Here is a 21,501-nt window from a genome sequence, read left to right as displayed (position 1 = left end):
TCCCCGTGTTTATAACGACCCAGAGACAAGTACATTACTTAACCCCTTGAGTGGCACGCCCGGAAATTTTCCGGGACGAGCTCCACTGCTCATAGCGTCATAGCCCGAAAGATTTCCGGGCTATGTATCACTATGGGAGCTGCAGAGCACAATGCCACAAGCTGTGACAGTGTGCTCTGCCTGCACAGACCCACACAGAGCAGTGCAAGGGCTTTGAAAAACCAGCAGAAGATATTGCCGATCTGCCGGCAATGTCCTGCTTTGTTTACAGGTTGCCATAGAGACCATCGCCTTGTCAGAAGAAAGCCGATGGTCTCTGTGGCAGGGAGAGCTAGTGCTTGGCTGTGAGAGGACAGCTAGGTACCAGCTCTTACAGCAAAGATCAGAGAAAACCTCCGATCTCTGCTGTGTTAACCCCTTACATGCTGCAGTCTATGTGACTGCAGCATGTAAAGGGCTGTCACCATCGGACCCCCGGAATGTGATCAGGGGGTGCCTGTGGAATCCCCTAAAGAAACAAAAAAAAAAAAAAAAAGTAAAAAATTATAAAAAAAAATTATAAAAACACTTGTCTCCCTTTACTTTGTAAAAAATCAAAAATACAATCACACATGTGGTATCCATGCGTCATAATGACCAAGAGAAGGAAGTTAATACATTATTTAACCCCTTAATGACATGGCCCCTTTTTTTCTTTTTTCCCCATTTCTTTTTTTCCTCCCCCCTGTTTAACATAAATCACAACTTGTCCCGCAAAAAACAAGCCCTCACATGGCCATGTCAATGGAAAAATGAAAAAGTTATGGCTCTTGAGACGCAACTGCAAAATTAGTTGAAATTCAATGATTAGACCATTTTAAAAAACCTGCCCTGGTGGGCACGACAGGGTGGTAGGAAACCCGCCACTCAAGGGGTTAACTTGCAGAGTGCACACCATGCCTACAGTATCTCGCTTTACAAAAAACAGGATAGAAAGTTATCTAAATGTCACATGGATCAACAAATGGTCCTATTAAAAAGTGTAACTTATCCCGAAAAAAAAACCTCTTTCACAGCACAGTTGACAAAAAAGAAAAATGTTAGGGGTCTTTGAATGCAGCGATAAACAAAAATATATATTTTTTAAATTGCAAAAAAAAAGAATATAAATTTGGTATTGATATAATCGTACTGGTCTGTGTGAATTTTATTTATACTGCATGGTGAACGCTGGTAAAAATAAAAAACACTCCAGAATTGCAGATTTTGTTAATCTTGTCTGTAGAAAAAAAGGGAATAAAAGTAATCAAAATGCTATATGTTTGCAAAAAACAAGCCCTTCTAGAGCTCCATGGATGGAAGAATAAAACTGCTATGGCTCTTGGAATGCGGTGACACAAAAGCAAATCTTCAGAAAAAAAAGATTGTGTTTTGTGTACAAAAATAGCAAAATATAAAAAAACTGTATAAAGCTGCCTGCACATGGCTGCGTGTATCTGTAGTTTGGCTTCATAATCTGTACTGCGAATGGTACACACAAGTTGCCATCAGACGTGTGCAGTACAGATTTTTTTTTTTAACTCCTTTTTTTCCCATGCCGTTGCTAGGCGATGATGTGGGCACCTGTGACCTTTCCGCAATGTCAATTGCGGAAGGGCCGCGGGTTGGACGGCTTCCATTGACTTCAATGGAAGCCCTCTGTGTGAAATCCGCGAAAAAATAGAGCATGCTGCAAATTCTTTTTTTACGTAAGCAGAAAATCACAGTTGCTGTCCGCTCATGTGAGCGCACATGCAGATGCTCTATTGCTTTGAATTTATGAAGAATGCTGTGGATTGTCCGCCTGGGAGACGATCACGGATTCCGCAATTCAAACTTGCTCGTTTGCAGGTGGCCTAAACTTGGTACCCTCAGAATCGTGCTGACCCAGAGAATAATGTTATCACTGTTTATTTTGCACACTGAACACTGTAAAAATGAAATCCAAAAAACAAATGGCGGATTGTTTCCCCAATCCCCCTAAAAAAATTAAGAAAAAGTTATACAATACTCTATATGTATCCAAAAATGATGCCATTTAAAAAACCAAAAAAAAAACCAACTTGTCCCACAAATAACAAGCCCTCATATGGCGATGTTGACAGAAAAATTAAAACATTACGGCTCCTGGAATGCGACGATGAAAAAAAACTAAAAAATGAGTTGGTCATCAAGGTGCAAATAGGCTTTGTTACTAAGGGGTTAAGCCTGTTATTTACATGAAAACAGACATAGTCAATAGTAATAGTGAAAATTTGCTAGCCATACATTTTAAAAAAAGGTTCCATAGACGTTACTCAAATGTGTTACCATTTTACAAAGTTTGGGAAAGGACATTACTATAGGTGTGCAACGACAAAAGTTTGCCACCGTGTTAGCCAGTAGAGCAAAGTGTGATTGTTCTCAGTAAGAGAAACCAAGTAATCTTGTAGATATGATAGCTTTTTAGTTTCAATCAATTTTTATTAAACCTTTTTCAATAAACTTTATAACAGTATTACACCATATTGATCTGCACTTATTGTTCAGTCTTAGTACATCAGCTTTGCAGAATACAGTCTCATCTTCAAAGAAAAAAATTAAATAGGGAAAAAAAATACAACAACATAACATAGTAGAAACCAAAGACGTGTTACTTACTAAGAAGGGATGGGGGGTAGGCTAGGGATGGGAGGGGGGGGGGGGGGGTGATCTCATTTACAGGGCTCCATGTGCCCCTAATGGTCCAGGGTACCTGTGCTTAACCAGGTCTCAAAGGGCTTCGATGATCTCATGGCAATCCATGGGCTCCAGAGATTGTAGGACTTTAAGCGGTCCTTCTCTTCTTCCGCTCCCTCTACTTCATACCTCATAAGTGTGTTCAATTTCTCTGTCCACAGGATCCTTGTGGGGGGGACCGTGGAGCGCCACAGGCCAGGGACAGACATCCTAACCGCCAGGAGATATGATAGCTTTTTAATGGCTAACAAAAATACATGATATTACGGCAAGCTTTCGAACTGACCTCGGGCATAATGGACCTAATCCTTAGGTTCATTATGCCCGAGGAAGAACCCCAAGTATGGCTGAAAGCTTGCTGTAACACCATGTATTTTTGTTACCCATTAAAAGGTATCATATCTACAAGATTACATGGTTTCTCTTACTGAGAGCAATCGCACTATAGGGGTGGAGAAATAGCAGTCACATCCAGGTCCTGGAGCCCAAGGGCCCCAAAAGCACTAGAAGACAGCAGTTTCTGATTTTTTTTCATTGGGGCCAGGGGCTCCATGTTCTGCCTCTGGCTGAAGAACTTGTATACACCAGTGTTAATAAATCTCCCTCAATGAGTGTGTAATCCTCCTTCCTCCGCTCTCCTCCAGTAAGTTCACCAAGCGGGAATGCAGAAGAGGATGAATGACAATGTATGCTGTGTAATATAATTTGGCCCCTACTGGTTTCCAGGAATGTTCGAAGAACAATAATGTTATTCACAAATTGTTGTTTAGAGGTCGCAACATTAACCTTTGGATTGAAGACTATGCCAGCCTGCGAGCCAGAGATGCCCATGTGTGCACACAGGGATGTGAACTATAGTGTGTGCTCCCCTATACAATCTGCAGCATTATGTGATGAATGTCTTGTGGGTTGCATCACCTCCCAGGTCTCAGATGCATCCCAGCAACCCCATCACTTTTACTCCTTGTACTCCCCTGCAGGCGTGTAGCTAAAGGCTCATGGGCCCAGGTGCAAAAGTTTATCTTGGGGCCCAACTTCTCTTAACCCCTTAACGCAGAGGCGTAACTTGAAGCTCCTGGACTCCAATGCAAAACCTGTAAGAGGCCCCCAACTATAATGCTTTATTCATAGTAGTGGGCTCCTTATATGAAGAGGAGAGGCCTTATGGGCCCCATGAGACTCCTGGGCCCGGGTGCAACCGCATCCTCTGCATCCCCTATAGTTACGCCAGTGCCTACCTGTACTCCCACCCAGATGCCTCTGAAGTACGACTTCTGGGTGCCACTTGGTAAATTGTAAAAAAATTCTACTGAAGGGTGTAGAATACACAGGGAGTTTCCTGGGCAGCTTACAATAATAATTCTAAAGCCGGACATATGCGCAATTTAGCACAACATTTTTGCTCTATGAATGGTGCTTTCTTTGCACATATCAGCATATTTTCCTTTTTGCCCCCACACGACATGTTGATTTGCACGGCAAACTAAAGCACAGAATGTAATGGCTTATTAGTTACAGATGTGTTCTTTTTCCAGCACAATTACGCAGTATTTCACGCATCTCCTTGCGTTTTGCGTGCTCATTTTGAAACCTCAACCCCCCATTGACTTCTATGGAGACCTTTGTGTGCAAATATGCAGGAAAATGGCTTGGCCTACCTTTTTTTATGCAACAAAAATGCGCATGCAAAATACACGTGAACAAACCCATTGAAATAAATGGGTTTTATTCACTGCGGATCACATGCAAATTCATCGGAGTGAAGCTGGACTAAGGGCTAATTCACACGGGCATATGCAGACAACACTACGAGTATCTCGCAGCGTTGTACTCCTCACAGCCCATTCGCTCAGCCGTCAGAGATCTTGTACAGGCTGCGATTTGGATTGCGCATGCCCGGGATTCTGACGTCACGGACATGCATAGTGTGACTTTTTTTTCGAATTTCCCAGCTTTGCATGCGTATTGAAACGCTGCCTATATGAAATAGCTACATATGGACAGCGTTTCATAAGCAGCCCTTCAGGGGCTGTGTGTGATATGCAGGAAAATAGAGCATGCAGCAATTTATTTCTCCTGCATATCAGGCCTCTTTCTCAAGGGCAACAGCGATATTGCTGCGAGAAAATAGCAGCGATATCGCGATTTTGTAGCGTTCTTTTGCCAGGATTTTCAGGGGCTTGAAATATAAGCTATACCCCGAAAATAAGCCCTATCTGCATTTTTTTAAAAAATGTATCTCCTAACAGGCGCTGTCCGCTCCGCCACATTCTCCCGAAGTTCCAGCACTTGTTTGTAGTCTTCAGCCCAAACCCCCGCCTCTGGGAAGCACTGGCTTTAATTGGCTGAGCCGCGGCACTCGAGAACCAGTCACTGCAGCGCTCCATGAACCAATCACAGCTATTCAGTGCTGTCATTAGTTCAGCAAGCGCTGCAGTGATTGGCTGAGCCGCGGCGTTCGTGAACCAATCAGAGCCAGCACTTCCTGAAAGCGGGGTTTTTGTAACCTCTGACCAGGCAGTGCTGGCTGAAGACTACAAACAAGTGCCGGAGCTTCAGGAGAAGTGCGGTGGAGCGGACAGCGCTGGTTAGGTGATGTATTGGTTTTTGTTTTCTTCTTAATGTAGCTAGCACTTATTTTAGGGGCAAACGGTAGGATTTCCTACTGTGAAAGTTGCATTGCACTGCACAAAAACTGATTTCGTGCGATGCAACACAAAGGAAGGTTCCATAGTGAAACATGGGCTACAAAACAGCAAATCGCGGCTGTGTAGAGCATGCTGTGATTTTTTTTATTGTTTTTTTCCCTAGCAATGTAGCAGCCTACAAAACATCGCTAATGTGAAAGTACCCATTGGAAAGCATGGGCTTCACATGCATGCGATTTGTAGCACTGTCACAATTTTGTTGTCCGTGTGAAAACTGCTTTATGCGCAGTGTCCACTCACAGTCCAAAAGCAATTGTGAATTGAAGAATGAAAATCAATGAAAATACAAGAAATATGCGTATGTAGTACGTGGTGACAATACATCCATGAGGGTTAAATGAACCCTTAACCCTTTAAGGCCGTGGCATATTATGGGCTTAAGGACGCAATGATTTTGGGGGGGCTTTCTTCTCTAATTTTCAAAAGCCATACTTTTTGACTTTTTGATTTTTTTCCATCGACATGGCTGTATAATGGCTTGGTTTTTGCGTGGCGAACTATAGTTTTTATTGCTGCCGGTTTTGGGTGCATATAATTTATTGTAAAACTTTTATTTATTTATTTTTAAGAGCAGGAAGAGAAAACACATCAATTCTGCCATTCATTTTTTTTTTTTTTTTTTACAGCATCAATCATGCGGCATCAATGAATGTCGGTATGATTACGACGATAACAAAAATATTCTAATCTTTTTAGGTTTTTCCACTTTTGCACAATAAGGCTGGATTCAGACTTACATCCTGTTGCGTTAAGTACTCTGCAGCCAGGATGTAAACGTATACCCTGCGGCGTTAAGGGGTTAAGCATTGTTCCCCAACTCCAGTCCTCAGGGACCTCCAACAGGTCATGTTTTCTGGATTTCCTCAGTAATGCACAGGTGATGTAATTATTGTCACAGGTGTTTTTACTATAGGATATCCTGAAAACATGAACTGTTGGGGGTCCCTGAGGACCGAAGTTGTGAAACACTGATCTAAGGGCTCTTACCCACTGACGATAGACTTGAGTGAAGACATCGCAAATAGGAATGAAACCAATTGAAAACCATTGGTTTTATAATCATGCATTTTCACTCACTCTTGCATCGCAGGAAAGCCTATCGCCAGTGGGTAAGAGGCCTTAGGCCTCATGTCCACTAGAAAAATACAATCCGCGCAGAATCTGCCGTGGATTTCCGTGGCGGATTCCGCGCGGATTTGCTTTAAATTGTATTTTTTTTGCATGCAGATATCCACACACATTGCTATCAATGTGATAGCAATGTTGCCGATCCGCGCGGAATCCGCGGCAGAATAGAGCATGCCGCGTTTTTTGTCCCGCGCGTGGAAAACGCAATTCTTTTAAAATGCCATCCACGGGTACAAAAATCAATTTAATGGACCGCGGATGGCCAATGATTTCCTATGGGCAAAATCCGCTGCGGAATCCGCAATTCCATTTAGCTAGTGGACATGAGGCCTTAGGGTGGTTTCACATGGGTAATAGAGTTGCGCAATGCGTGAGCGGGTAAAAGCATCCAATGATTTGCAATGGTTTCCTTCACATTTGCGATGTCTTTAGTCATGCGATGTGGAGTGAAAAGAAAATTGCAGCATGTCCTATCTTTCTGTGTTTTTTTTCTCTCCCATGTTTGCCTATGGAGCCTCCATTTTATCGCATCGCAAAGCATGAACTTGCCGTCTTCGTGCAATACGTTTTTAACATTAGAAAGTCATATTGACTTTTGGACTAAAAATCGCGCAAGAAAAACGCGAGCGGCAACGATGTTTTATTGAGAAAAGGTAGCGCTGATGCTCAAAAACTGCAGGAAAAAGACGCGATTTTGCCGTGATTTTCTCGCTGCAAAATTGCGATGGCCCATGTGGAAGTAGTCTATAAAGGCTTAGTCACACAGCTGTTGCCGTGTTCAGCCCAAGAATTCAGCTGTTAAAAAAAATCAGAAGGCACACGAATGTCATATGTGTGCTGTCCGATTTTGTCGTAGGTTTATACATATTTGTTGACATTCATTTGTGTCTTTTGCGTCAGTTTCTCATATTAAAAAGTTGCAAAGTGCTTTTGGCTTTTCGCGACACCCTCGCCATGCTTGTAAAAAACCAGAGGGCGGGGTTATCAGGAAGAGGCATGGCCAACCCTGACCAACAGAAACAAGCGCTACGTATACCAGAAACGTATTCCAGGTCGGACCTGGTGTACATCTCTGTGGAGGCGCACAGAGCAGCTGAGATGTGCCTAATATATGTCTCTGCAGAAATTGGGCACATTATTTGCCAGGGGAAACCATATTAATACCGTAATATTAAATGCCAATCTCAATAAGTTGGTGGAGGCGCACGCAGCCCCCGAGATGCGCCTAATATGTGAAGAGGCGTGTGCAACTGTATATATTAGACACATCATGCACCCAGGGAAATCCTAGTTAAATTGGCGTATGAAATACCGGTCTTGATAAATTTTCCCCTGTATGCCCTACTCCTGTCCATGAAAATGGAACAGAATAAGGCATGCAGCAAATTTATTTTTGCTCCAGGTGAAAAAACAGCTGTGTGAATAGACTACCTGGCTATAAGTCTGCGTGCTGTTTATGGAAATGGAACAATACCTCTGCAGCGCCACCTAGTGGAAGGCAGCATTCCCATTAGTCAATGTTAGACTCTTTATACAAGCCTTGTAACAATAACTGGGAATTGAAAGCGTTCCTGACCCACGTCACAGGCCTCTCGCTAGCCAAGCCAGAAACCTACTAAGTGTGATTGTTCTCAGTAAGAGAAACCACGTAACCTTGTAGATATATCTTTTAATGGCCATTAAAAGCAGAGCAAGCAGAATTCCCCAGGGAAGTCCGTCACGGCGCCCCCCCCAAAGACCCCATACTCTCCTCTGGATCCGCTGCCCGATGTTCCTCATTCCGTGCCGGCGCGCATGCGCAGTACAGTGCATGACGCGCCAGCAGTGTCATATGACACGCCCACAGCGTCACATGACGCGCCGGCCGCGTCAGATGACACGGGCGTTGGTGGGCGGGGAAGCGTTTTCACGCTATCTTCTGCTTGGCTACAGCGGAAGATAGCGTGACTGACGGCTTCCATTGACTGCAATGGAAGCCGTCCGCACGTGTGCCCGCGGCAAATAGAACATGCCGCGGGTGATTTCACGGGGCGGAATTCTATGGTGGAATTCCGCACCATGAGCATTGTGCTATGTGGTTCAATAGAACCTAATAGCTGCGGGGCAACGCAGCGGATTTCCAAGCCTTATGAAAAACTGTGACACCATAGCACATCTAAGGGCTCGTTCATACCAGCCCGGTCTTTTCCATTGTTCGGCTCCATTCTAGGAACCAAACAACAGCAATAGTGGAGGTGCAGATGCGTCACATGCTGGACCAGAGGTGCCGAATGCAACCGACTGACTATAATGGGTTCCATCAGGCTGCGGTTATGGAGTCCAGCATGTGCCCAGATGGAATAGCACCGCATGCAGCACTAGTGTGATTTGTGGCAACAACACTGGAGCCTCCGATGCTGATGTGAACAGGGCTACTCTCCTGTCCTCCATCATGGGGATGGAACGCGGTCAGCACCACAGAGGAGAAGATGGGAGACCTCTTTGGTCAGTTTCTGTCCCTGTTGGGATAGCTACCAAGGCTCGTTCACATCAGTGTCGCTGGATGTCATTTGGAATCTCCGTCGCTGATTTCCACTAAAAAATAGCATGCAGTACTTTTTCATCCTATCTTGTCCCATCAAATATGGCAAAATGCTGGTCGAAAACTGAGCGGACCCCATTGTAGTCAGTGGGGACCACTTGGCTTGTCATAGATATGATGGTTCCATTCAGCCATTGGTTGTTGTTTACCTGCTCCCTGATCTAATGTGAACAAGCGCTAACACATACTGGTCCAGCAAATGCCAAAAAGGGCACTCTTGTCAGCTAACAGGGTGCCTGTGGATGTATTCAAGTATGTTATAAAAACAGTGCCTAAGTGCAGGGAGAATACACTGACTACTCCTGTAAAGGATCCTGTCTGACACTGCTAGAGGCACATTTACGCTTTTAAATCAGTGCAGCAACACCTATGTAAAATTAAGCTGCTAAAACTACATATCCCATGAGCCTCTTGGATAAACCGCATGACAGACGGTAGGGGCGTGGTCATCCGTGAATAAGGCCACATACTACATTTCCCGTGATGCTTCACGGAGTAATTAGCTAGAGAGGCGAGGATAGTGTGGGCGCGTCACTCGTCTCCGGGGTGACAAAGCTAGTGGAGTCCCGCCCCTAGGCTCTTATTGGTTCCTATGCAGAAGGAAAAGTGACGTCATAGACAGGGTGCCCAGTCTCGGCATCCTATTGGTGCGAACAGTCCCCGCGGGCCGGCGGTGGCTCCTGTTCTCTGGGAGGAAAGTGTGAAGATGGCGAAGACGTACGACTACCTGTTCAAACTGCTGCTGATCGGAGACAGCGGGGTCGGGAAGACGTGCCTGCTCTTCAGGTTCAGCGAGGACGCCTTCAATACTACCTTCATCTCCACCATCGGTCAGTGCTCCGCCACACCCACCGCCACTTCCTCCCCGGCTGCCTTGTGCTGAGCCATTCTAAGCCCCGGTGCCCTCCTACACATGTCGTGCCTTCCCTGTACTATACATAGACTGCACTGCATGCCGGCTGGAGCGGCGGCTCTACAGGCAAAACTTCCCAGGAACTGTCAGCTCTGCGCCCTCCTTGCACCTGCTGGGGAGGTGGGCACTGGTGCCCTGCAGAAGACAGCTGGCACACTCTCTATAGCACTACCTTATAGTCCTGTGCCCCTCTTGTGCCCCAGCAACTTGTATAGGGCACTTGTGTCCATGCCAGTGTCATCCTCCCCCCTCGTCCAGGGTGATGTCCCCCTTCTCAGATGTCTCATCAGTGACCTCGTAGGACACTGTCTTGTACTGGTTGGTAGCGACTCGCTGGGATCTGCTGCGGCCCGTCACCACATATAGCTACTAACTACAGCGGGTATATACCTGGGCACAACCCTGGCGAGGAGAATAGTATGTAGATGCCCTGCGGACCGGTTGTTACTATTACAGTTCAGGCCTCGTTTATCCTATGTTGAATGATCTTCGTATTTGCGAAAAAGAATCTGTATTGGAAAAAATGCGCTAATTAACCGCATAAATACCGCCAGCAGACTTTCTGTAATTGTATGGTGAGGGTTGAGCAGTCTGGTGCTGATTGGCCCGATGGAGATAGAAAGTCAATGGAGAAGCTGAATTCATCCACTTTGAGTGTTTGGCGGTAAATGGTCTTGTTGGGTCTGAATTCCTTCCGTATGTTGTCTTGTACAGATCCACATTGGCGCACTTGGGAAGTTCTCAGCCCACTGCTGATTAATAATGGCGGGACGATAATGAAACCGAAAACTGACCAGCATTCCCAATAGACCTTCCCCCTCGTGCGGGGCACGCTTCCCTGTCTGTAAAGTCTTTCTGATTATAGGAATTCAGTATTGAGGCGAAAATTGTATTATTTTTTTTTTGGCCACTGACTTTCTGCCGTGGGCTGTAATGATTGGCATCTCGGGTCGATGATTTGTAGGATAGCGTGCAAGTTGTTTTTGGTATCCTAAATACATATTGGGGACTTGCTAAGCAGACGCACCAGAGTTGTGGTTCAAATTGTGCAAAAAAAAACAAACTTGTTCTTTGCGGTGCATCGGATTTAAAGGGGTGGTTCAGTTTTAAACTATTGATGGTCAGTCCTCCGGATAGGTCACCAGTAGTAGATCGGTGAGGGTCTGTGGCTCGGGATCCCCACTGATTAGCTCTTTGCTGGTTCACTGCACTGATGGAGTCATACACATGAGCCGTGTTTTCCCGCACTCACAACACAGCACCCACTGTTTTCAATGGGGCTGGCAGCAGCATCCCAACGTCATGGTTCACGGGATATGAGGTCTCCTATTGAAAGCAACTCCGCGATCCGCCGCCGCAGCAGAAGGATTGCTTCTTCCCCGAAGTGATGCAAGGCTGTTTTCACATGAGAATGCCTCGCCTCCAGTGGGAAGTTAGCCAAACTAAACTGGAATCTTGATTTTAAACTTTTTCTTTTCCAAGGGGCTTTTTGGGCAAAAACTCCTGATAACTTTTCCTCAGGATAGGTGATGAATAGTTAATCTTCAGGGACCTGCTACACAGGATCCCCGGCGCTCACCAGATCGCCTAGCCGGTTGTCAGCGCAGTGAGCCGGGCATGCGTCATAGGGGACTGGAGTGGAAGTGCCCAAGCTGACTTCACTCCCAATGAAATCAATGGGAGCTGAGATGGCAGAGAGAAAAGCAAGACTGAGCATGTGTCCACCTTGGATCAATACTGAGGTGGACATAGAAGTGAAACAGCCAGTGGCGCTATCCTAGCATTAGTCCTGGAATATTTGGGGATAGGAACTCTATTTTAATTACATTTACACTTATTAGAAAGCTGTTTAGATTTATGTGCTAGATTTAGTTAAAAACAATATTTTTCTTGGGACGACCCCCTTTAAATGGTAAGAATAAGTTATATTGAAACTTTTCAATGAAAACTATATAATAACCTGCCCAGCTCCTCCTGCTCTGTACACTGCTGTCTGCAGACTGCGCTGCATTTTCAACATAACTGGTTGCCTTTTCATAGAATCCTAGAATGGTAGAGTTGGAAGGGACCTCCAGGGTCATCAGGACCAACCCCCTGCTCAGTGCAGGATTCACTAAATCATCCCAGACAGATATTTGTCTATCCTTTGTTTGAACACTTCCATTGAAGGAGAACTCACCACCTCCCGTGGTAACCTGTTCCACTCATTGATCACCCGCACTGTCAGAAAGTTTTTAGTTTTTTTTCTAATATCTAATTTGTCTCCTCCCTTTCAGTTTCATCCCATTGCTTCTAGTCAAATGAGAATAGGGCTGATCCCTCTGCACTGTGACAGCCCTTCAGAAATTTGTAGACCGTTATTAAGTCTCCTCTCAGCCTTCTTTTTTGCAAGCTAAACATTCCCAAATCCTTTAACTATTCCTCATAAGACATGATTTGCAGACCGCTCACCATCTTGGTAACTCTTCTCTGAACTTGCTCCAGTTTGTCTGTCTTTTTTTTTTTTTTTTTTTAAGTGGGGTGCCGAGAACTGGACACAGTATTCCAGATGAGGTCTGACTAAGGAAGAGTAGAGGGGGATAATTACCTCACGTGATCTAGACGCTCTGCTTCTCTTAATACATCCCAGAATTGTGTTTACCTTTTTGGCTGCTGCATCACATTGTTGACTCATGTTCAGTCTATGATCTATTAGTATACCCAAGTCTTTTTCATATGTGCTGCTGCTTAGCCCAATTCTTCCCATGCTTTTTTAAATTTTTCTTGCCCAGACGTAGGACTTTGCATTTCTCCTTGTTAAATACCATTCTGTTAGTCGCCGCCCAGTGTTCAAGCTTTTCTAGCTTTTTTTTTTTTTTTGAATACTCTTTCTCTTCCCTAGTATTAGCTATCCCTCCTAGCTTTGTGTCGTCGGCAAACTTGATCAGTTTCCCATCAATTCCCTCCTCCAGATCATTTATAAAAATGTTGAACAACACTGGGCCTAGGACAGAGCCTTGTGGTACCCCACTTGATACATTCTTCCACTTGGATGTGAAGCCATTTATGACCACTCTTTGAGTATGATCACTCAGCCAGTTGTGAATCCACAGTTGCCTTGTCAATCCCATATTTGGTCATTTTTTTTTCAATAAGTATGGTATGAGATACTTTGTCAAATGCTTTACTAAGGTCAAGATATACTATATCCACCACATTTCCCTGATCAACTAAGTCGGTGATTCTGTCATAGAAGGAAATTAGATTAGTCTGGCATGACTTGTGTGTTACAAACCCAAGCTGGCTCTGGTTAATTACTCCATTTTTATCCAAGTACTTGCATACATACTGTTTTAATAATTTGTTCAAAGATCTTTCCTGGTATAGAAGTCAGGCTCACAGGCCTATAGTTTCCTGCATCAACCTTCGATATTAGTGTATCTTGACGCCAGCAGGAAGCTAGGGGTTTGAGAGGACTTGGATACAGCCAAGCCCCTGTCACACCCCTAGCTCCTGATTGGTGAGTTGTCAAAGGTTCTAGCAGCACAGTGTTTAGTAGCTGCTAGCCCTAAAAGATGCACTAATAGCTGCAGGCCATAATCTTAAAACTGCAGCCGGCGAGGACACTCACAGGGGGCCCGCTAAAGGGAAGGCAGAGTAATTGCAGCGCTGCTACCGGGAGGCCGATGCATCCGCCGTCGGGGACACTCACAGCGGGAACAGTGACAGGGAGAAGCCACTGGGGACACTGCCGCCGGTGCCGCGCTGCTAACAGTCACTGTAGCGCTGCTACCGGTAGGCCTGTATCTGCAGACATCCCCACCGGGAAAAGTCACAGGAATAAGTCAGTGAAGGTGCCGCGCTGTACACTATCAGTGTAGCGCTGCTGCTGGGAGGCCGCAAGCACTGCCGGCAGGAAGAGTCAGAGGAAGAAGGCGCCGCTGGGGGTAAGCCGCCGCCAGGGACACTGCCGCAGGTGCAGCGCTGATGCGTCAAGGACGCTGCCGCCTACACACACAGCGGGGTCAGCACGGGTATACTCACTTGAGGAGACCGCTGTGTTTTCCGAGTTCCAGGACCTGCTGTCATGGTCAGTAATAATAGCCTATCAGAAACAGGGGGCGTCAACCCCTTGTCAAGCACCTAGTATCTTGACACAACCTACACTTCCGGTGGCGTCAAGATACACTAATACCTCCACCTTCTTCCCTTTTTTTTGAAGATAGGGACAACATTTGCTCTTTTCCAATCTTCTGGGACTTCTCCTGTTCTCCAGGAATTTCAAAGATTATTGCAAGTGGCTCATCAATTACTTTCAATGCTGTGGGCATCTCTTGAACAATGTTTTGTACGGCATTGCGTGTATTATAGGATAAAAACATATTTGCAATTGGACTGCATTTTCTAATACATGGCAGGTTGCAAAATGGCATTCGGTCATATCCATCAGGCAGGCTCTCTAATGGTTTACTCTATCCTGTTCTTCAACTTTGAATTCCCCTTACTGAGCCTACTACATGGAACTAGGATATGTCGTCCTGACCGACCACTGAGACTGCAACACTCGCTAGTAAGAATGGACTGTGTCTGGCACTTCCATTCTTAAACTGTCGAAGTGAATCTGTCACCTACTTTTAGCCTATAAGTTACGCTTATGGACTGAAAGTAGGTGACCTGCTGAGTCCGTTGTCAGCACTGAAAGCCGCCTCTCAAGGTAGTGAGCATCGTACTAAGTAGTCCGCCTATTCTGCTTCTATAGTTCTGAGCAGCGGCTTTCAGTGTTCACGCCCAGGGGGTGGGGGAGTAAGTATAACATATATCCCAGACTCAGCGGGTCACCTACTTTCAGCCCAGAATCTTAACTTATGTGGCTAAAAGACGGTGCTGATCTCTTTAAGGACATGGCCTATTTTGGTCAGAAGGATGTGACTATTTTTTTCATCTGCACTTTTCAAAAGCCATGAAACCTTTATATTTACATCGACATGACCATATGAGGGCTTTTTATTTTGAGTGGCAAACTGTATTATTTATAGGTACTAATTTTGGGGGTGCATATAATGTAAAACCTTTCTTCCTTTTTTAAAATTTATTTATTTATTTTTTGAGGACAGGGAGAAAAAAAAACCATCAATCCTACCATTTGATTTTTGAGGGATTTTTTATTTTTTTTTTGTACAGTGTTTAATCATACAGCATAAATGACATGATACGTTTTTTTATGGCGGGTTGGTAGAATTACAATACCACCCAAATTTTATATATGTGTGTATTATAATTTTTTTCCACCTTTGCACAGTAAAAGCCTATATATTTTTTTTTTTTTTTAAACTCGTTACATTCAAAGACCCATAACTTTTTATTTTTCCATCGACAGAGCTCTGTGAGGGCTTGTTTTTTGAGTGACAAGTTATAGTTCTTATGGGTACCATAGTGGGGTAGGTACATCTTTTTTTATCACTTTTATTGTGTTTCTTTTGGGAGATTAAATGAACAAAATAAGCATTTTGGCTTTTTTTTTTTTATGCGCTGTTTGTCCCTGTAGAGGACTTGAAGCAGAAAAGCTATGGTAATACATTGCAGTACTTCTATACTACAATGCATTATCGCTTACAATAGCAATCACAGGCCATGGCAGGCCTGACAATTTACATGATATCACTGAGGGACTGCATTCCCTCTGTGAACCCTTTACATGCTGCGATATACATTGGTCACGGCATGTAAGGGGTTAATAGCAGGAATCGGTGTTCTCACCGATCCCTTCTGTTGCAGTGGGACGTTGGCTCTGTCACAGCCGGCTCCCGCTGCTGGATGGCGTGTGCTCACTTCTGAACCCCTGTCATCCATAGGACATAAGTATATGTCCTGTGGTGTTAAGGGGTTAACCAATTGGGCGTTTCTGGTATAGTGGCACAGACCCATTTTAATTAATGGGGTTCCTTTACCATTCCTATATTACGCCAGGTCAGGAGTGGTGTTAAGTGGGAGATAAGCCCATGAGATAAGCTCTCCCTCAATCATTCATTGATGGTACATTCTACTGTTAAACCATGACTATCTGTAGTCGGAGCACTCCAGTGAGATTGTTGGATGCTTTTGTATATCATAGTTACCTGGTATGTGGCACCCTAACCCTATTGGCTATTGTAGAGAAATGGACTTGTACCCAGTCTGCTGCCCACATGTAGCCAGTAGCACTTGAGTCTATTCTCCCTCCATTCCACTACTGCTGGAACATTTATCTTTATGCTTGTGTCTACAGAGCCATACATACCCATGGTGGTATACTCTGAGACCTAACTGCTAAGTGCAGCACATATTGGCCCTACAGAAGTCTTCTTACACTAATGCCATCCATTTATACAAGATGGAAGGAAAAGGATGGAACAGGCCTATTAGGATAGCTACATTGCAGAACGGTTGTAAGGCTAAAAAGTGATAAACGGACATTTTAAGATTAGACCTATCAGATGATCTAATGCTTCTTGGGACATTCAATAGCGTCACATGTTACCGCCGCCCTTAATATTATAGCACAGTGTATGATAAAGCCCATGGTGCCCCCCGTGTAATGCACCTACATTCATGTGCTGCTTTTGGGGGATAGGCTACATTTTGGCACGTAGAAACCGTAGAATTTTCTACATTTGGTCCAAATAAGCAAAAAGTCGTAAACTTTGTGTTCTGCTAACAGTTTAATGACTTCTTCAAACCCTTGTCTGATTTGCATGTATTAAGCGATTGATGTTGGTACATGGTGCTGTCTGAGCGGTGATGACTCACGGTGGCTGTATTCGAGCTCTTCCTCCATGGTAACACTGCATATACACCCACTCCTATGCAGTACACCAGGAGATGCTAAGCTGAACTAGCCATCTATTCTCAATGTATGCAGAACATACAGGAATTAACCCTAGAAGTGGTTTCTGAAATGTCAGGGGTAAAATGTCAGTCTGCCTTGGCTGCTTAATCCGTGCCATAATGTGTGTTATTTCTTTAGCATTGGTTTGTGCATACTTCTCACTTCTGTGTAGCACTGCTGTAGTGGTCGTACATTACTAGCACTGTCCCATGTCTCGGGGGATTTCCATAGATGCACTAGTAGAGCTCCATTATGTTCCCCTCTGAAACTATCTCCTTCCTCTTGCCTTCGCCTCGACCTCTAGAAGCCCTCAAGATTTCTCTTTACAGGATTTCTTGTGAATATTTAGAACTAACTTCCTGCTGCCACCGTAAAGAAATCCTCGTAAGAACATTACAGCGTCCACATTGGTGACTCATGTAGTATATTGATATAATGCAGTCATTGATTATCTATATGTGTCTTCCCCTGTTGAAGTCTAAAGTTATCGGAGATTTAGTCATTTAATGATGTGACGCATGCAATGCAAAGAAAATGTTCATTCATACAGTGACCCTCCTTTTTAGTTATTTCGAGACTATGGGGCATGTTTGTAAAATGATTTGCGCAAGAATTTGCAATTTGTTTCCTCTCTGCGTCGGCCCTGCCACTTTTCTGAATTGGGAGGAGGGGATGTACCCACCCCAGACTGACGGTTTTATGTTTATTTTACTCTAGAAACTGACTTGACTATTACCAGAAATGTATGTCAGGTTGACCCTGGCATGCGTTTCTCTAAAGGCACAGGGAATACGCTGAATACATGAAGAGGCATGCACCTCTTTATGTATTAAGCACACGGTTCTTCGGCAGAAATCGTACTAAGCTCAGCATCTTGCCGGGCTTAGTAAATTTCCTCCTATCTCTTAGCATTGTGAGTTGCTCTAAATGTAAAATTTCCAGTAATCGCTGATAATTTAACACTAAAGTACAGCCATAAACTAAGTACACGCTCCTTGAATTTTATGGTTTTATGTATTGGGACTTTAATTAAAAACATCTGGTACTTAGTCTTAAAATTGGGTAAATACATTCTATCTCAAGTAACGAATATATCACTATCATGACATGACAAATTACACCATGTCATTATCTAGCATAAACTAAGCCAAAGTGCATAAGCATTGAAAAAAAAAAAAAAAGGTAGTACACCCTTACTGCTTTCATGGGAGTGGTATTAGTGTATCTTGACGCCACCAGGAAGTCCTGGTGGAGTCAAGATTGACGGGGGTGACGCCCCCTTGATGCTGATTGGCTGCAGAGCAGCCAAGCCAATAGCAACTGGAAGCCGACTAAAAGTTCAAGGAAAAGACAGAGAGCGTGCCCTGGTGCAAGCGCACAGCCACAGCTGAAACTGCCTTCCTCCCCAGCAAGTGACAAAGCGGAACCCCCCTCAGTGTTGGTACAGTGAGGCCAAAGCATCAGCAAATGACTTTTGCTGCGCCGGCGCCCCACAAAATGCAGCCCATGCCCCACCCGATGTTGCTTTCACATACCGGGCAGTGACGGGAGTCAACAGCCCCGGGGGGGAAGAGACTGTCCTATGCGGCGCTCGCACAGTCCAGGATCAGACTGTGTCGTGCAAGCCCCACTCGATGTAATTAGAAGATCGGAGCCGCTGCAGGGAGGCGAGAAGGCCTGTGCCACTTACAATTAACACCGGCGGCTGCACCATGCTGGAGAACACCAGGCATCCCAAAGCTGCGCGCCCCACTCGCCTGCCTGCATTACAAGGCAAGGGACCGAACAGCATCGGGGGACAGTCACATGGAGCGCGCTTCACAGAAGCAGGGACCCAGCAGGACAGTGACACCTAGGCTCCTAATACGGGGGGCAGCACTGCAGCGGGTAAGAGACACGGCGGCGTGTGAATGTCCCCTATTCATTCAGGCACCTTGCAGGACCTTTACCTATTCCACCAATGGGGAGCTAGGAGTGTGACAGGGGGAACACACACTTAATTTTTCACACACTGCTTCTAAGGTTCTATTTACCTAATTTTAAGACTTGAATAACAAATGTCTGGCGCTTTAGTATGGCCTGATGTGTAAGCCCGTATATTTCAAGGAGGGTGTATGTAGTTTTCTCATGACTGTGCATTATATTGTAGAGCTGTGGTATTCATTCCCTCTGTAAATAAGGTTTTGTTCACACTGTTTAGTGCCCTATGGGAAAGCTTCCAGCGTATGTCACACATATCCATAATGCTCTATTCACCTAGTTATGTTGTATAAAGTATACTACCCTACTATATGCCGAGGCATTATGTGCCTCTATAAGCTTATACATTGATGTGTGTCAGAAATCCTGATGTATGGCACTGGCAGAATCCTCTGATGTGTGAAGGAACCTAGAGCATGCTGTCTGTCCATGAACAGAGATGGATGCTTTTAGGCCGTGTTCACACTTGTGTTGGTTCCCTTCTCTTGGGTTCCTGTTGCGTTTCGAATAGCAGAGCTGTTGTATTCTTCTAACCAACTAAAAACCAATGCCACAGATTCATTACTGAATTGCAAAGCTTACTCAGAGGGGTTACAGGTATAACCTGTCATCCAGGGAGTCCAACCATGGGTTGTCCCCAACAACCACAGCTCCATTCACTTCAATTATGCTAGGCGAGATGGCCTACTCTATGTCCCGTGTTCCCATTGAAGCGAATCGTTCATCCGTCCCCATACAATTTGTGTTTGGCAGCACATCCCAGTTCCACGGAGAGATGTGCTGCTGCGGAACATTGTTGCTTGCATAAATTATGTGATCAGCTGACACGCGAATGTTTGCTCACTTGTCAGCTGAACATGTTTACATGGACTAAGGATCAGGAACAAATGTTCGTATCCACATTCGTTTGCCTGATTTTTGGCTTCTGTTAAAGGGCCAATGATTTATGGATCAGGAGATTTACTCTACTATAGATCCCTTTAAAGCGATCTTCCAGTCTCAGACAAACAAGGATGGCTTCTCTGACTACCTGATGCATTCTGTGTATTTGTGTGCGTCCTTGGAGTCAAAGACTGTACACACTGTTTTGATAGGCAAGTGCTGCCCATATGAGCAGCAGTAGACAGTCAGAGCAGCGTGCAGTGTCTTAGACCACCAATGCATACAAATATACACCATGTGCATCAAGTAGTCAGAGAAGCAGTGTGGCCTTCTTTGTTAGTCCACAACCAGAGGGTTGCTTTATAGGGCTATTCCCAACATTGGGAAATCACGCCTGGTGCATCCTTGAAGTTTGATCGCAGTGGCCAGGCATGCATACCACAGTGCCATTTGGTGGTATGTATGTAGAAAGTGCTGAAGATTGAGCGCTTGAACTCTACCTCAGATGGTTCCATTCATTTCTGTGGAACCATCGGTGATTGCCGAGCGGTTGAACTCCCATCGAAATCAATTGCGCTTGTGTGCAGCCACCGTTGTCAAAATTTTGGGACTAAGCATTCACTGTTTCTATGTATTGATGGGGGTCCCATTGGTTGGACCACCACCAATTGGCAAGTTATTCCCTGTAGATAGGGAATACATTGTTGAGAGGTGAATATCCATTTAATGAATTGCAATGTAAATCTGCAGCTCACAGTGGTGTGACATCCAGAAGTTTATCTCTCCATCATTGATTTCTAGACTAAAGTTGGTGAAAGTTCAGAGTCTATAAGCAGCCATTGAACATCTGCATCCATGACTTATTTCATATATGAAGAGATGTACGTTGGTTATATGAAGTAAGCTTTCTATCAGTGATGTCATTGCTGTCTGTGCTGACCGACCGTGACTTACAGATCTCATAACCCATATAGCAAGTATAGTTAGGAAGTGAATTGCTCTGACAGTTTCCAACCTGTTGTTACATTTAATAATTGATTTGGCCTTAAAAAAAAAAGCCCATAATTGGATTACAGTAATAGATTCTCAATTATAGCTTTCTGATTTTGCAACCTACGCAGTGAATAGTGTCCGATCTTGGCAGTATAATTTCTTTTGTATTGCTCATTTTAGCATTCTTGGTTTCATGATGAAAACCTGACCTTGCGGCATTGAAAATAGACTGAGGCCGGGCTATGCAGGAACTGCGGGAAGTGGTCTCTTGACTTTCTGTACAAACCATGACGCACACAGGCCACTTCCTGCCTCGAATAAAGAAGCAGGTGTGTGTGTGTGTGTGTGTGTGTGTGTGTGTGTGTGTGTGTGTGTGTGTGTGTGTGTGTGTGTGTGTGTGTGTGTGTGTGTGTGTGTGTGTGTGTGTGTGTGTGTGTGTGTGTGTGTGTGTGTGTGTGTGTGTGTGTGTGTGTGTGTGTGTGTGTGTGTGTGTGTGTGTGTGTGTGTGTGTGTGTGTGTGTGTGTGTGTGTGTGTGTGTGATGTAGAAATCTGGTTAAACACGTATGGGGTTCACTTATTTTATCAGTGCATCCTCAGAGCCATTATGTCAAGTTTTGTAATGTCTACTTAGTAAATTTACTACCGTTACATGAGCTCTTGTATTTTCTAATCTGTGGTGAAACGTCCGAGACAAAACTTGGCTCACATGAAGCTTGCTTTGTAATAAAGTGAAAT

The 21,501-nt window shown here is 44.6% G+C and overlaps 1 protein-coding gene across 1 annotated transcript in view; it reads left to right on the top strand.

The window, feature by feature from the left end:
- Nucleotides 1-9,798: 9,798 nt before the first annotated feature.
- Nucleotides 9,799-21,501, top strand: part of RAB8B (RAB8B, member RAS oncogene family) — a 30,073-nt gene continuing 18,370 nt past the window's right edge. The window contains exon 1 of the mRNA XM_066592300.1: nucleotides 9,799-9,983. Within this exon, the coding sequence (XP_066448397.1) occupies nucleotides 9,860-9,983 (124 nt within the window). The 5' untranslated portion in view covers nucleotides 9,799-9,859. The remainder of the gene's footprint in view (nucleotides 9,984-21,501) is intronic.

This window comes from Eleutherodactylus coqui, chromosome 2 (assembly GCF_035609145.1).
Source record: "Eleutherodactylus coqui strain aEleCoq1 chromosome 2, aEleCoq1.hap1, whole genome shotgun sequence".
NCBI classification, from domain to species: domain Eukaryota; kingdom Metazoa; phylum Chordata; class Amphibia; order Anura; family Eleutherodactylidae; genus Eleutherodactylus; species Eleutherodactylus coqui.
The sequence above is the reverse complement of the archived record's forward strand: the minus strand, read 5'-3'. Positions and strand labels throughout refer to the sequence as shown.